General features: G+C 33.9%; 1 protein-coding gene across 1 annotated transcript; it reads right to left on the reverse strand.

Moving 5' to 3' along the window:
- Nucleotides 1-2,717: 2,717 nt before the first annotated feature.
- On the reverse strand, nucleotides 2,718-4,888 carry LOC131638131 (probable pectinesterase/pectinesterase inhibitor 41). The gene is made up of 2 exons (XM_058908680.1): nucleotides 3,827-4,888; nucleotides 2,718-3,647 (listed from the first exon to the last, which is right to left on the reverse strand). The coding sequence occupies exons 1-2, from the start codon at nucleotides 4,809-4,811 to the stop codon at nucleotides 2,950-2,952; spliced, it is 1,683 nt and encodes a 560-aa protein (XP_058764663.1). The 5' UTR covers nucleotides 4,812-4,888; the 3' UTR covers nucleotides 2,718-2,949.
- Between the last annotated feature and the right edge of the window lie 13,674 nt (nucleotides 4,889-18,562).

The raw sequence follows: 18,562 nt of genomic DNA on the forward strand, positions 1-18,562 counted from the left end.
TGAGAAGGATATAATTTTGCATCAACTGAAGTATGAACTTGAAATTCTAAAAAGATTTGAGCCAACAAATTGCAAGACTAAAATCACACCTGCTGAGATGAATCACAAGTTGGATTATGATGTTAAGGGTGATAATGTAGATAGGGGTGGCAAAACGGGCCGGGGCCCGCCGGGCCGCCCGCACACCCGCCAAAAATTGGCGGGTTGGGTTTGGATTTTAGGCTCGCAGCTCGCCAAAGCCCGCCCCGCCAAAACCCGCCGCCCGCCATACCCGCCCCGCCAAAGCCCGCCGCTCGCCAAAACCCGCTCCTCCTCCAAAACTCACTCTTTTTTTAGTTAATTCTAGTAATTGCAATTCTTGATGGTTTATTTTATACATTTATTTATAAATATATGTAATATTTTTTAGAGTAAATTTGTTAAAAATTACTTTTATAAAAAAATATTTTATAAAATAAGTAAAAAGTTTAATTAAAAGGTAAAAAAAGCATATTAATCTATTAAAAAAATGTAAATAAAAATAGGCGGGTAAGCCCGCCACCCGCCAACCCGCCATCTTGGCGGGGCGGGCATGATTTTGATGCCCATTTTACTTGGCGGGCATGCCCGCCCCGCTCGTTTTTTGGCGGGCATAAGGCGGGGCGAGCGGCGGACGGGGCGGGCGGCCCGTTTTGCCACCCCTAAATGTAGATGCTACAACTTATAAAAAATTGATGGGCTCATTGAGATATCTTTGTAACATTAGACCTAACATTTGATATGCAGTTGGAATGGTAAGTAGATTCATGAACAAGCCAAAGTGCTCACATTACGAAGCTGTTGTCAGGATACCGAGGTCTATTAAGGCGACTATGAGGTGAGGAGTTTTATTCTCTTCTGGTGCTAAATCTGACTTAGAGCTGATATTCTATCTAGACAATGATTGGTGTAGAGACGAAGTTGACAAAATAAGTACTTATGGATATTTCTTCAACTATCTAGGAAGTCCCATTTCTTGGTGCTCCAAGAAGCAACTAGTGGCTGTCTTGTGAACTTGTGAAGCTGAGTACATTGCAGATGTTTTGTCTGCGTGTCAAGCTGTTTGGCTTATGAACTTATTGCAGGATTTGAAGATTAAGGTGAGCAAGATTGTGAGGTTGATGATTGACAACAAATCAACTACAAACCTTGCCAAAAATCCAGTGTTGCATGGAAGAAGCCAGCGCATTGACACAAAGTATCATTTCTTGAGGAATCAAGTTCTTAATGGAGTGCTAGAATTTGTGCACTGTAGTACTCAGAAGCAACTTGCAGATGTGCTGAATAAACTTTTCAAGACTGAACATTTTATCCATTTGAGGGATTGAGTTGGTGTTTTAGATTTTAGTTAGCTGAATATGAATTAAGGGATGATGTTAGAAGTAATTCATATTATGAAGCTGTTGTTAGTTAGAAGCAAATTTTTTTGAGGTTGTTAGTCATAAGCCCTACATTAGTCAGAAGTTGCATGTTCAAAACCTTGTTCTGAGGTTTTATAACATTGTTAGTTTTGCTTACGTGACATGTTAATTTTTGTGTATTTAAACAAGTTTCTTACAGTAAAATCATAACCAAATTTTTCACCATTGAGAGTTTGTTACGTTTTTTCTCCTCTCTCTTCTTTCATCTTCAACCTTGTGCACCGAAAAATTCACATGAGAACTCAATGAGCATAAATGAGTCCTAAGCGAATTTTGTTTTTACGTGAGAACGCATTTTAACAAACAAGTAATTTTGACAAAGTTCCCTTCAAGTGAAAACACTGATGTTGATGTAATACTTATATGATATGATTCATGATGTTGTTGTAATACTTATATGATATGATTCACATTTTTAGTAAGATAGATACTTTGAAGGTAAAAATTACCTTAGAGATTTTGAGAGTTTCACGAATTAAGTCAAAAATGTAATACTCTTCGAGTATCTTCCACTTTGAAAATTACATCAATAAAACATTCAAATTTTCTCTAATCTAAAATAATATTAATCATTCCAAAAAAATAAAAGAATGAATAAATTATTAAAGAAAAGGATGATTTTTCCTTTATTGTGATGAAAAAAAATCTGAGAAGGAGCTGTGAAGTAGTGGGAGGGATGGATAATTTTTTTTAAAAAAAAAAATATTAATAACAAAAAAAAATTATTAATAATTTATAATTTTTTTTAGAAAATAGGTGATGAATTGACAATATTAATAAAGTTTTACACTGTCAATCAATCACGACCATATATCTCATTAAGTCATACTGTTATTTTTAAATTACTGAGATGATATGTCAACCAATTACAACCATATATTCTATCAGATCATACTACTATTTTTAAATTAGTGAGATCACGTAATAAAATGATATATTCTCATTGAGATACTAAAAATACATCTCCATTAAACCCATTTTTTTTCGTTTGATTGGGTGCCACATCATTTGATTGGGTGCAACATCATTGTGGATCATTTATCCATATTTTTTCGAAAGTATCAAAGAAAAAACCATCAAATAAATGAAAAACATGAGAAATTGTCAACAAAATATAGTGGCCCACGCGTCAATTAAAAGAAAGCTATTTTCACTATGAGCTATTCATTAACCAATAATGATTGAAGAAGTCAAAATTAGGGTATGATGCATGAAAGTTTCACCAAACTGATCTTTAATAATTGTAAAAAGTTGAACAAAGTGCTATAATAACTTAATAATTGTAAAAAAGAAAAAGCAACAATCAATCAAGGCAATCAAAATTTTGCTTTATAAAATCACATTATCAATAAAATAAAATAAAATAAAACAATGCGCTTTCAACATTTGCCGGCATCATCATGTACAAGAACTGCACAAACAATCACCAACTTATTTTACAAAGAACAAATAAATGTGTCAATGTAGAAGTAGTAGTATACATTATATATATGTCCAATTAACACATTAATTAGTTATTAATTAAGTTATTATCATAAGACACCCCTGTCTGAGGCAACCAATTATCACCAAGCAAGAAATTCGACACAGTAAAATTAGCAGCATCAGTAGCATTAATCACATGATAACCTTGCCACGTCACTCTACCATCAGTATTAGACCCTGGTCCTGTGTTATTAAACTCAGCATAATACAAAGTACTCAATGCAAATTCACCATCCCAAGCACGCCATCCAGAACCATCAACAACATTGTCCATAAATGTTTGCATATAAACAGTTCTAGAATATTCCTTCCATGGTCTTCCTAGGTACGTCGAAACAGTACCGTTGCTCGAAGCTAAATCGTCGGAAGCTTTGATTGTACAGTTGTGGATTGATGTACCTGTGTCTTGGTTTGGATCGGTTCGGCCTTGCGCTGTTATCGCGTTGAATTGTCCGCTCATTGGAAGACGAGGATAGAGATTACAGTTTTGGAAGACAACCTTTGCGTTCCCGAAGATGAAATCAACTGTTCCGTAAATGTCGCATTCTCTGTAGAATTGCCTTAGGGAATGTGTGTATAGTGTGTCTTGATAGCCTTCAAAACTGCAACTATAGAAGGTTGATAAATCTGCTCCGTTACGAAGTGCTACTGCTTGGTGCTTTATCGCACCCGCGGTGTTTCGGATCGTCATGTTCACCCCGACGAATCCTTGCCCAACCACAGCTGCAATATATTGATAAAATGATAATTAGTTAATTGTACGAAGTTTTATATACATAATCATCATCATAATATTAGATAATTGAACAGTCAATTCCTGACACCTGATGTCAAAGGATCTGTCATCTGACTACATAATATATATTGATATTGATCATTAGGTAAAAATGAATTATTATTACCTAAAGTTGGGGAGCCGAATGTGGTCCAGCCATCGACAACGCTATGATTGCCGGTGATGATAGTCTTGTTGATACCATCTCCGATCATCATTAAATAAGTCTTTTTCTTATCAATATTGACATACTCTTCATAAACACCAGCAGTAACATAGATCAAGAAATAGCCATCAGTAGAAACAGATTTATTTGGAGCTGCAGCAATGGCATCATTGATGGTAGTAAAATTTCCACTTCCATCTTGACTAACTGTCACGATATCTCTCACGACAACATTCTCACCAACTTGATTACTCTGAAGAAGCTTTCTCCGACTAACGGATTCATAAATCGCACGAGTCTTGCTCGACATTTTAAGTGGTAAACGCCCGTTACGAAATGAGGGATGTAAGTTATTATGAAAAGAGGTTTTTGGTTTGGTTTTGGGAACCCAACCTTTGGTGAAGAAGGCAAGAGAGACACTATAGAGTTTGGTGTCGTTGGAAATTGGGATTGTGACTCCATTAGTGGAAGAAATGTCTTTTAGACCATCTAAGCATGTTTGTTGGTTGGTTAGAATGGCACTAAGTAGTGTTTGGATGTTGTCAGCTTGTAAATTTGGAAGAAACTTTGCTGTTTTGTTAACAGTTTGAAAAGAACTCGAAAGAAAATCAAAGTTGAGGTCACTGAGCGATTGGCAATCCTGGAGAGCACGAATAGCGGTGGGGGAAAGCGACGAGCGACGCTGCTGGAGATATATGTTGATTAGGTTTGAGAATTTTCGTGACTGTAATAATGACTTCCTGACGGAGAATCGAGCATAATCGTAAACGTTTCCGTTCTGTGTAGGCAGAATGGATCTGCAATAGGTTGGATCCGGGGTGGACTTGCATGCGGTTCCGGGCGAGGTAGTTGTTATTGGATTTGGACTAATGGTGTCTGAGAATGCTATAGAGGAGAATAAGAGAATGAAAAATATTGAGAGAGGATTACATAACTTTGAAGCCATTTTGGTTTATTTAGTTGAGTTATATGAAACAAGAATGTTGCAATTGTTGCTAGTGATTTGGAAACATGGATGGTTACATTCTATTTATAGTGGTGAGGGAGCAATTTGTTAACGTGTGAATTTTTTTACGTATTGAAGTTAACTGTTGCTAAAAGTTGACTGGTATTGTAGTTTATAAAATACAAGAATGTGTTGTATAGTCAACTTGTCAATGTACATAGATGGTAGTATGGAATTTGTGACACTTCTAGGAATGGAAGATCGATTTGTTTCACACTGAGATTTCTTGATTAATTTGGTATTTTTGATTAATGGAGTGGGTGGTGATTTAATTAATAGGTGATTACTCTACCTAATCTTTTGTCCTGCTGCCTACTTATATTTTTTGTAAAGTCTTAATAGTTTGTTCTGTGTCCATATTTCAAACATAGCAAATGTCAATGTTTAGGATTGTAATAACATGGGAGTGATACAATTTAAGATTGTTTTTGGTATTCAATTCGGATAAAGATATTTTTTGGATATTAATTTAGCATCGTATGAATTTTTACCAGGTAAAGATGTCCCCTCCCTGACCCCATCATGGCGCCCTATTCCAACTCACCAGCCACCACACTCTTATAACAATCTGTTGCGTCTTTATTCAACTTGACTCTTGTTCAGAAAGTGAGTTTGCATTATGGGCAAGAAGCATGATGACTCCATGGCTCTAAGTTTCTAAAAATGTAAATTTTGAGCAAAGCAGAGAGCATGACGGTCAGTCCGTGATACATTTTAGGGTCGTAATAAATAAAGCACGGATCTTCTAAAATTTATGTCGTATCATATTCGATACGTATCGTCATACCAAAAACTCTAATATACCGTTGATAGAAGTATTTAAATTTTTTAATTTAAAATAAAAAGAATAAAAAATTCTGATATGTCCCAATATGGTAGCGATACATTGCAATACGTTGGTGACACATTATATCCGATACACCGCAAATGAGATCGGCCATCAAATCGATGAGGGTGAGTTACTGGTTTATTGGTCAAATTATTAGGTTATTGGTCAAACCGCCTAACTAAACCAGGTCAAATTGAATAGTTTCATTGAATAAATCGAATAACAATCAATTGAATAAACCGATCTCTCTAACAAAACTATATAGTTACTAAAATAATCAAACAACCTGACTTGATCTCTACAAAACCACGACACCTACCAAATTGCAAAATTTAAAAAAATAATAATTATACAAGTTTGTTCTTTAAATTCAAATTCTAAACATAATCATCACACACAACAAAATAGTATAAATTACAAATTAAAATAAATATTTTTTTTAAAAATTTTTAAATTTAATTTCCTTTAATTTTTTAATTTTAGTTTCATTTTTAAAATTTATTTTATTTTATTTTTTAGTATACAAAAAAATTTAATTTAATTTTTAAATTTCTTTATCAAAACGATGTCGCTTTGTCAAAAAAAAAAATTGTAATATGTTGATTTCTAAAATCATCGGTTCGTCGGTTTTTACTAGTTTTGATCGATTCAAGCCGACTCTCACTAGTTTAATAGTTTATTTAATCCAACAGTAAAATCGGACTGACAACCGCTTCCAATTCTCGACTCGTCTGACTAGTTCAGTCCAATTTTTAATACCCTGTCACCACCTCTTAAATTTATCTATTCTTTTATATTTTGGCACTCCGGATCTGCCCCTGCTTTTATATATATATATATATATATATATATATATATATATATATATATATATATATATATATATATATATATATATATATATATATATATATATATATATATATATATATATATATATATATATAATCTAATAATCGAATACAGTATATGCTATTGTTCATAAGAAATGTGATCAATTTATAATATGTTTAAATGTATATCGAAATGTTATAGTATCTTTTAAGGACAGTTTTCATGTGAAAACAAGAAGTTAATAGTACTAATTTCAAGAAAAATATGTGTCAATAATTGATCAAACGCGTAACAATCAAATACTTATATAGTTAAATAAATTATAAGTTTGCCAGTGAATTACATTATATGAATAATTAACCAAATATTGTAAAAATATATTTTAAAAAATGGCCATGTATGATTGCCTATCAAAAAATCATACGATTATACTCCCAGTTGACTTAGCATAAGCTCTAACAGTTTACTATATATTCATAAAATATAAGGTTTCGCCGGATCCTAGGGGATTGGTCGGAATTCACTTTGAAATATAACAAAGTTAGATACAAAGATGGTTCTATTTTTGTGTTTAATTTTGACTTGATGAACGCGCAAACTCATCTCTTTTAATTCCTATATATTTAGCTGTTTGGTGGGGTCATCTTTGATGGCGGTGACTGGCCCTACCTAATTTAAGACGCCGCTGAAATTCTTCTAGTTTCAATACTTGCCAAATTTTTTGCTAGCTGGGATCAATAATATGCAGTCAGTCAGAAGAAGACTCTCTGAAGTCAGTCATAACAGTTAAGGCCTCACTCACATGAAAGATTAATATATCAATTGTTTGAAAAAGTAGGCAACCCCTGCCTTGGTTCAACCTTTGAATTTGGAATGAAAATGTGGATTCTAAGAAACTACAATGGGTGTAGAATGGTTCAAACTTCAAATACGTTTTTGGTAGTTTATTAGTTTATTACAATAGATAATTTTTAATAATGTGTTTATATATTTGATTATATAAAAGTAAATAATTTATTAGTTGAAAGTTGAAACCGACGAATAGTTGAATTTAGAATAAGACAAATTTTTCTCAATTGAAGAAAAATTATGCAGGTACAAAGACAAAACCTACCGTAGATTTGGTCTAAGCCTAGTAAGTCTAAATACTATAATATTTGTTTATAAAAAAAAATATTATAATATTTTATGAAAATCTTTTTATATATCTCTGTACTTTTTTCTGAAGAAAAAAATGTGATTTTAGGAGTGAATTCAGATATACACTTTTGAAATAACCTAATTTTTAGTCTTGAAATTTTTGAATATGCATGTTCGAAAAAAACTCAATATTAATTAAAAAATTAAAATCAAAGTGAGTCAGTTGTATAAATAGAATAATTAATTGTATTAATTAAAATATATAATTAAATATATATTATTTTAATCAAAATATCAATTTAATATAATAATAAAGCAAAACAAATATTAATTATTTTATAAAACAAATATTAATTATTTTATAATATAATAATATATAGTAACATTTAATTAATCGGTTAATTTACCAATGACATATTGGGGATATTAATATCCTTTTATTTTACGATGTATTTTTGGTTTTTGGTTGAATATAAGGTTTATCATCGGTTTGTATTTTAATTTGTGTGTTAATATATATATATTAATATTTAATTGATCGATTATTAATTTACTAATGACATATTTGAAATATTAATATTATTTTATTTTACGATGTATTTTTGGTTTTTGGTTGAATGTACGGTTTATGATCTTTATTTTATTTAGTTTGTGTTGTATATTCGAATTAATCAATATTCCAAATTTTGGGAAGAGTTTTTTCGGAGATGCATCTCCGAAAAAACACCTGACTTTTTAAATCCAACATTTAAATTAGAAAATAAGTGCTTTCGAAAATGCATCTTCAAAATAATTTAAAATGTAAAATTAGATGATTTCGGAGATGCATCTTCAAGGTATTTTAAAGTTTATCATTGGTCTTCACTCATAAGAGTCTATAAAAAAATTGTCTATTTTATTTGTGTCCTTTACTTACAGTGGCACTCCCTCTGAAACAATAATATAAAAAGAGACATGCTATTTGACACTCAAATTATACATCGTATAACTACACCTTTAAATTTATAGCTATGGCATATGCATATTTGTATTAGAATAATAAAAATTAATTTTTAAATGTAATCAAAAAAACAAAACCATATGAAAACACTGTGTAAGTTGTCACATGCAGTGTATGAATATATTCTCTTGTAAAAACTAGTGAAAAGTTTTGTTTCCCATGTCACAACTTCGATGGCGTATGGACTTGTGTTCAGGAAAGAGTCTAAACAACATGGGTCGAGTATCACCTTCACCATCCAATATGTATGGCTCACATAGATCTATTGACCCTCCATCAATGTTGAAAATGTCTACATTTGTAGCTCCTCTCAAAGAGTTCAAGGAAACTAAGGTAATGCATTTTAAATCAAACCCAATAGATCTTTGCAACAACATGACCTTCACATGCTCAACTGTTGTATAGAAGGTGTCTTTTACTCCTAATAATTTTCATCCTTGCAATTATACAACACTTATAACCTTGTAAGCACCTGTAACAAATGATATGTAAAACCATATAAGGATTATGATAATTTTATTGGGCCAATAATAAGATATCTCATGACAAGGTAACCCAAGTAAAATGGTGCAACACTAGCTAGACGCGCTCTAATTCTCCCAATTGGGTCGAATTCACCCATCCCGAACTAAGGTCCACGTTCTTCCTGTTTATCACATGTAGACTGTGAGGTGTTCAAGAAATAACGGTTGAGGGATAACAGTTAAAGTGGAAAAACTCGTCCCTCTATAATTTGAGAAAGAACCGGTTTTTTCCTACTTCCACGTCTTCGTCTGGAAGTTAGGAAAACAAGTTTCTCTCCTTCTAACCCGGTCGAAGAAGCCTTTAATAATTACTCCATCATCATAATTTGGAGATTCAATCACTAATTTCATTAAAATTATCTTACGGAGTTTGTAACACTTTAAAATATAATAATGTCTAGAATTATCACATTTAATGTAATGGTGCAAGGTTTATTCCCCTCAATATTTTTGATGAAGACAAAGATCAAGTGTCAAGCTTAATATAAAGGAAGCAAAATTTCATTTAAGTGTATATGGCTAAAAGATGGTATTCAAGTGAATATTCATGAAAATTATATGTAAAATCAAGGTACATGTCGCAATTCATTACCAGTATTTTCAATGGCTCGTGAGAACTCTTCTACTTCATCTTGAAACTCTAACATATGCACTAAAACATGTTTTTGAAATGGTTACAGTTTTTACAAGTTTCAAAAATCATTTTTGCAAGTTTTTGAACTTGTAGTCGAATACAATGGACTTGTATTCAAATATAGTTGCCTCCATAACTGAATTTTGGGCAAACCATAGTCGAATACAACAATGGTATATTTGAATACAAGTGATAAATAGAAACAAACATAATCCAATATGACATAACTTTAGTCGAATATGACCATCTGTATTCGAATACAGTGTATAAAAATTGAATTTTTTGAATGCTAGAAAGTTTGTATTCGGAAACACACATGTTGTAGTTGAATACAACTGTGAATCAGTGCAAATTTTCATGTTGTAAATTGTGTCAGATTAGTACATTTGTTCAAGGAAAGGTTGTGAACGATTGCCACTAGTTGAAGGGGTGTTGATCGGTCACCATTCCTACCTAATTCCCGTCATGTATTCTGTCTAAATCTGTTGATTCGGTAACACTCTGATCAGAGTTTTATTGTTTTTGTTTAAGATTTCATGTTTGATTGCTTTTATGGTTACTTTGCATTATGTTTTAATTTGAGTTATTTAGATGCTTTTGATGTCGTTTGGTTGGTATTATACATGCTTCAGTTTCGGTTGAATAGTCTAAAGCGCCAATGCAACAATGGATGAAGATGGGAAATTTTTGAAGATGAAATAATGAAGTACTGGAGTCCAAAACGGCCCATGTCTCCTGACACCGCCCGTGTCAGAAAGATGGCAACTTCCCATACAAAAACCAGGGAGCTTACACGATCGGCCGTGTTGCCTGGCACGACCCGTGTCTGTGGGTCTGAAGCAAATAGAAAAACACCAAAGAGACCAACATGGCCCGTGTCACCTGACACGACCCGTGTCACCTGATACGGCCCGTGTCAACAAGCACGTCAAATTTTCTATCATATGGTTTTTTCATTAAAACTTAATCTTGAGGGCACTTTAGACATTCTACTTGGCTGGGATTTGTGCTGAAACTATTTAGGTTAGTTTTTGAGAATTATTTTAGGATCTTTTTGGCACACGAAGAATTATAGGATTGAAGATTGAAGCTTATGCAATTGGAGAAGAACAGAGAACTTTCATGAGCGGAAGCAATTGAAGATCAAAGTTCATCATCCATATTGTAATGTCTTTATTTGATCTTTTTGCAATTTCTTTGGATGATATGAGTAGATAAACCCCCCAATGCTAGGGGGTGTCCCTGATTAACATTTGTGATGATTTTGAATTCTGAATTTCAATAATATATTTATCTTTCACGTTCAATTTAATGGTATAAGGTTTTTAACTCTTTCCTCGTCGGACCAACATGATTGATATATGACTAACAATTAGGATGAACCTCCATTGTTAAGGTTTTTATACCATTAGTCTATAGTAGATATCACCTAGGACTAGGGATACCCTATTGTAACCGAAACATTCTTGATCATAATAATGCTTGATTTCATCACTAATTTCGAAGGACTTTGGGATTAGAATTGAATGTTCAAAGGTTTGCCCACTAAGGACTTAGGAGAAAACACCCTTAAGAACCGGTAATTGATAAGTTGGATTTTGTTATGAAACAAGGGTTCTGAATTGTTACATGTTAATGCACACACCTATCCTGGCATGTTACTCATATTTGGCCAAATATATATTTTACTCTTATTTGCAATTGAATTCATAATTTCCAACCAAAAACCCCAAGGATTTTTGTTTAATTGAATTAAACCACAACTCTATAGCATCACGCAGTCCTTGAGATCGATACTTTGAGATTTCCCATTATTACTACATTAGCAGCTTAGTACACTTGTTAATTTACCGATCAGGTGTCCTAGACAGTATAAATAGTCTTAAACTTAACAAATTATATTTACCTGTTTGTCAAAATTAAAAAAATAATCCAACTTTTGTTTTCATATTTATTAAGTTCATTGTTTAAAGTTTCCATATTATTTAGAGAGTTCTCGATCTTCTTTTAAGCACTTGAATTAACTTGTATTAGATTGTAATTATGTTCAAAGGAAATAACATTCATTGTAATATCTCTTGATTGTAGTCAAGATCAAATTGAAATTCTTATTCACAAAGTGTTATGGTTGTAAGAAGAAATTTGTTTGATTTCTTCATTGTTGTATTCTAGGATATAGGGGGTGCTATTTTAGTGTGTTTGTAAATCAAGAAAGTGGTGTGCTTCTTTGGAGTTGTTAGAAGATTGTAGGAGACTCTTAGTGGTAGGCTGTTTAAATATCTAACAATATTGAAATCTCTTACGGTGAGTAAGAGGGCTAGAGTACTCTCGATATGTAAGAGGAACCAATAAACTTCCCGGTGTTCTTTATTTTTCTGCATTATTGAGGTTTATCACCATAACTTAGACCAGAAAAATAAGATACTCTTGTCTCTACAAACCATAATTTTTCTAAAAAAAACACTTAATTCACCCCCTCTTAGGTGCACTCTGAACTTACAATTGGCATCCAATCAGGTTATAGGTAGCATGCTCCTAAAGATCCATAAATGACTTCCGCAAATTCGATTTTCAGAGATGGTGGTAGTAACAGTAAGCTTCCTTTTTTATATGGTGAATATTTTGATTTTTGAAAAATTCGTATGAAAGTACATCTTGAAGGACAAGGAGTAGAAGTTTGGGATGCTGTAGAAAATGGTTTGTTTGTCCCTACTAGTGGCGTTTGTACACCCAAAATCAAAAAATTTTGGAGGATCCCTAAGCATGGGTGAATTCTTCCAGGTCTCTCAATGCACAACAACAAGAAGAAACTGCTGAAGTAAAAATATCAAGGTTTAACACTTTATGTCGAGAATATTAATTGTTTAGAACGCATCTCGGAGAATCAATCCTTGACTTGAAGAAAATATTTGTGCACTTGATAAATCACTTGATGGCTCTTGGTAATACTTTCTCTAAATATGAAATTAATCTTAAAGTACTTAGATCTTTGACTAGGGCATGACAACCAAAAGTGACATCGGTATCACAAAAAAAGAGTCTCTCCAACATGACTTCCGCAACTTTGTTCAAAAAACTTCAAGAGCATGAGATTTAACTTGGAAGATTAGAAAAGCATGATTCTTAAGAGAAGAAATAAAAAATTATTGCTTTAAATGTTTATTTAACGGAAGAATTGGAACAAGAGTCACCAGAAGAAGATGAAAACTTCACGCTTCTTGTAAAAAGGTTAGCCGAGTTTTTTAATAATGATAAATCTTTAAAATTTTCAAAAAGAAATAAATTATTTAGGAATAAGGAAACTTCCACATCATCCTAAAATTTTACATGCTTTAAATATGGTAAGTAAGGACACACGAATATGGATTGTCCAAAACTTACTAAGAAAATAAGTCCTAAAGGAAGAAAGGAATCAAAGTCCAAACAGGCCTATATTGTATGGGATGATAATGAAGTAATTTCATCATCCGATTTGGAAAGAGAAGAATGTACGAATCTTGCATTGATGGCATCCCATCACTCTGATGATGAAGAAGACGAGGTATGATTGAAGATCACTACAAATCTATGGTATCTTGATAGTGGTTGTTCTAAGCACATATTCGAAGATATAAACAAATTTTTATCTCTAGTTTTGAAGGACAAGGGATATGTCACATATGGAGACAATAAAAAAGAAAATAATTTTGGCATAGGCAAAGTTGGATCACCACCTTTCACAAAATTTAAAGATGTACTTTATGTAGAAGGAATGAAGCAAATTCTTCTTAGCATAAGCCAACTTTGTGACAAAGGCTTCAAAACCAAGCTCACCAAAAATGAATACTTAATTGAAGATGAAGGCACACATGAGGTAAAACTTATGCGTAAAAGAATTAATAAAATTTTATGATTTCTTTAGATGATTTATCTTTGAAAATAAAATGTCTTGTGGTTAGCAATAATGACTCATAGCGTTGGCATAAAAGAATAGCTCATATTCATATGGGACATTTAAACAGATTAGTCAAACATGATCTTGTTATTGGTTTACCAAAGATAAAGTTTATCAAAGATAGATTATATGATACATGTCAAAAGGGAAAGCGAACTAAATCAAATTTCAAGCCAAATAATATGGTAACAACAACAAGGCCAGTTCAATTGTTTAACATGGACTTATTTGGTCCATCAAGGACAAGAAGCTTTGGAGGTAATGTATATGCTTTAGTAATCGTTAATGTTTTTCTAGATATTCTTGGACATTAATTTTAGTGAAGAAAAGCGACACTCTCAAGGCATTCAAGAAGTATGCAAAGCAACTACAAAATGAAAAATCCTTGAATATTACATCAATTAGAAGTGTCCATGGTGGAGAATTCCAAAATGCATCTTTTGAAGAATTTTGTGAGGAAAATGGCATCTTTCATAATTTTTCAGCACTAAGGACTCCTCAACAAAATGGAGTAGTTGAAAGGAAAAATAGATCCCTAGTTGAACTTGCAATGAACATGCTAAGTGACTCAAATCTACCAAAGTACTTTTGGGCTGATGTAGTTAGTACGAAATGTTATGTAAGCAATCGCGTTACCATTAGGTCAATCTTAAAAAGACTCCATATGAACTTTTAAAGGGAAGAAAGTTAAACAATGCTCACTTTCATGTTTTTGGATGTAAATGATTTGTCTTTAACAATGACAAAGACAATCTCAGTAAGTTCGAAGAGAAATCCAACAGAGGTATCTTTCATGGTTACTCTCTCACAAGTAAGACTTATAGAATCTATAATAAAAGGACTTTAACTACTGAAGAATCAATGAATGTGTCTTTTGGTGAATCTAACCCCTTTAAGGAGGATATAATTTTTTATGATGATAATGATTTTTTTAGAAGCACCGACGGAAGTAATTTCCATAGATGATAAAATTGAAGAATTGGAACATGTTGTGAAAAACGATATTGTAAACAGAGTATAAACAGTTTCTTCTTGACGACAAGAAACTCACAATGGTTAGAAAAGATGGTAAAATAAGAAGAGCACAATAATTGGTTATAACTGCTATTCTTTTCTTTCTCTTTAAAACAAGATTACAAGTTACAAGAATAACAATTAACCCTATCACCCTTAATTAGGATTTGCAGTATGCAATAATGAGAGACTAGTATGCTATTTATAATTAAAACTAACATACTAACTAATGGACTTTTTCCACAAGGCCAATTACACAAGTTAACTTAATAAACAAGCTAACTTAAAAAATTAGGGTTTAAACACTAAAACCTAATTTAACATGCTAACAACCCTAGCATCTTCGACACCTGCATGCTAGACCCATCTTCGACTGCAGCATACACACTTCGGCACCAGCATGTGAACAACCTTCAACTTTATGCTTAACCCTTTCAAACTGTCGAACCAAGAAGCTACCCTTCGACCATGCTAGAGTTTGATCCAATGTCTCACAAATCTCCATCTTGGACCTAACTCTAAAACATAAAGGGAACAAACTAGCTTTCTTCATGCAGCTTTATCAACTGCATACAGTGGAAAAACTTGTAACTTGGCAATGTCTTGCTGATCATATCAACAGCATTGTCCTTAGTCGAAACCTTTAGCACTTGGACTTCTCCATGCTCGATTACCCCTCTGAAGAAATGCAACTTCACATTGATGTGCTTAGTTCGCTCTTGATATGCTAAGTTCTTCGGTAGGTGTATTGCACTTTGACTATCACATTTAACAGTGATACCTCGACCTTGAAGTTTCAGCTACTTCGCAAAACCTTCAAGCCACAATGCTTCTTTCACAGCTTCAGTTAGGGTAATATACTCCGCTTCAGTGGTTGATAGCGCAACAACCTTCTGAAGTGTTGCGTTCCAACTAACTGTTGTGCCAAACATAGTGAAAACATATCCAGAAATAGATTTTCTAAAATCCATACAACCTACATAATCAGAGTCGACATTTTCTTCGATTACTGCTTTACTATCTTCACCCAAGGCTCCACCATAAATTAGGACCCTATTCAGAGACCCAATTATGTACCTTAAAATACACTTCAGTGCTTGCCAGTGATCCTTTCTAGGATTCTCCATGTACCTGCTTACAAGAGTTATTGCATATACTATATCGGGTCTAGTATAGACCATAACATACATCAAAGAACCAACTATATTAGCATATGAGATGCTATTCATATAGGCTCTTTCGACATCAGTACTAGGACACTGATCAATACTCGGGTTAAATTGAGGGTTTGTTGGAGTCACAATAGGCTTTGAATTCGACATACCAAACTTGTCAAGAATCTTCCGTAGGTATACCTCTTGAGATAAGCATAATTCCGACTGCTTTCTATCTCTTCGAATGTCAATTCCAAGAATCCTGGATGCAGCTCCCAGATCCTTCATATCGAACTCCTTATTGAGTTCGGCCTTCACCCTTTTTATATCTTTGACATTGTTGCTTGCTATGAGAATATCATCCACATAAAGCAACAAAATAACAAATGAACTACCAGGTCGAAATTGGAAGTAAACACAGTGGTCGAACTGACTTCTAATGAAATTTATGTGTGCCATGAATTTGTCGAATCTCCTATTCCACTATCGAGGAGACTGTTTTAGTCCATATAAGGATGTCTTTAGCTTGCACACATAATCTTCCTTCCTATTTTCGACATACCCTTCAGACTGTCTCATCAGGATCGTTTCATCTAGATCACCATACAAGAAAGCAGTCTTCACATCTATCTGTTCTAGTTCAAGATCGAATTGTGCCACCGTGGCAAGCAACATCTGAATGGACCTATTCTTCAAAACAGAAGAAAACACATCATTGAAGTCGACACCATCTTTCTCAGTGAAACCCCTTGCGACCAACCTTGTCTTGTATCTTTTCGACGCCACTCCTTTAATTCCTTCCTTAACTTTGAGAATCCATTTATAGCTGACTAACTTTTCCCCAGCAGGTTTCTTGATCAGTTCCCAAGTGTGATTATCATGAAGAGATTTCATATCATCATTCATGGCCTTCAGCCATTCAGTCTTATTTCGACTCCTCATAACTTCCTTGTAGTCTCTAGGTTCTTCGTCTATAACCTCACTTGCATAGATTAAGGCATAAGCTATAAGATCGCATACCCAAGTCTCTGAGGTGGATTGATAACTCTTCTCGACCTATCTATTGACAATAGGTAGTCATCGACAGTTTACTCAACCTCCTCAACATCTTCTGCTTCTTCTTCGACTTCATCTAGAATATGCAATTCAGTATTAATATGCTCCACCTCAACAGGAATCTCTTCATGTTCCAGCTCTTCTGCACTTCGACCATCATCATCATCAATTTTCTTGAAAGCCATCTCAGCTTCATTGAAAACTACATCTCGACTGGTGATACACCTCCTGTGACCTGGCTATAGGTACCATAGCCTATAAGCTTTGACTCCTTCAGGGTATCCCATGAACATGCATTTAAGAGCTCTAGGTTCGACCTTGTCTTGCCTAATTTGAGCATAGGATACGCAGCCAAATACTTTCAGTTTGTCGAAATCTGGTGGATGTCCAGACCAAATCTCTTCAGGTGTCTTCATATCTAGCACTGTCGAAGGACATCTGTTTATCAAATATGTTGCTGTCGAAACAACCTCAGCCCAAAACACATTCTTTAATCCAACACCAGTCAACATGCATTTGACTTTCTCCAAAATAGTTCGATTAAACCTTTCAGCCAAACCATTTTGTTATGGAGTACCTGCAGTAGTTATGTGCCTTGCAATACTAGAGGCAGCACAAAAGTTGTCAAACGCCTCATTGCAAAATTCAAGGCCATTATCGGTTCTCAACCTCTTGACCTTTCTGCTAGTTTGATTTTCGACCAAAGTCTTCCAACTTTTGAAATTCTCAAAAGTTTCATCCTTAGTCTTCTGGATGAATGCCCGTAATTTTTTGGAATAATCATCTACTATGGATAAAAAATACCTCGCTCCTGAATGTGATTGACACCTTGCAGGCCCCCAAAGATCAGCATGGACATTATTGAGGGATCCATGTGTTCTTTGTTTGCCTTTATTGAACTTCACTCTGCAGTATTTTCCAAGTACACAAGGTTCACAAAACTTCAGTTTTTCGACTTTGTCTCCACCAATCAGATTTTGTTTCCCTAATTCGACCAGATCCCTTTCACTGACATGGCCCAATCTCATGTGTCAGATTTCTGTCTTCGACAAAGGTTTCGTGAATGCAAAATTTGTCGAACCACTTACAACTTCAGCCTCAAGGGTATACAAGCCTTATTTCTTCACGCCTCTCAAGACTTCCTTCGACCCCTTCATGACTCTTAGGATACTTTTCTCTCCTTGGAAAACATATCCTTTCTTGTCGAATTCACCAAGAGAAAATATATTTCTCTTTAAATCAGGAACATACCTGACTTTAGTCAACAACCTTATTCACTCATCATGGAGCATGAATCTCACAGATCCAACACCTGCAATCTTGCAAGCTTTGTTATTTCCCAGCAATACTGATCCACCATCTTGATCACATAATTCCTCGAACAAGTCTTTGTTTGGAGTCATGTACCAAGTGAAAACTGAATCCATAATCCACTCTCTTCTCGAGTCACTGCTCGAAATCATCTTGAACAATGGCTGCATTGCCATTATCCTTACCTCCATGATCTTTCAGGCGTTCAGGGCACACCTTTCTTGTGTGACCCTCCTTCTTACAATGCCCTTTCTCCGTAGC

This window comes from Vicia villosa, unplaced genomic scaffold (assembly GCF_029867415.1).
Source record: "Vicia villosa cultivar HV-30 ecotype Madison, WI unplaced genomic scaffold, Vvil1.0 ctg.002187F_1_1, whole genome shotgun sequence".
In the NCBI taxonomy this organism is placed as follows: Eukaryota; Viridiplantae; Streptophyta; class Magnoliopsida; order Fabales; family Fabaceae; genus Vicia; species Vicia villosa.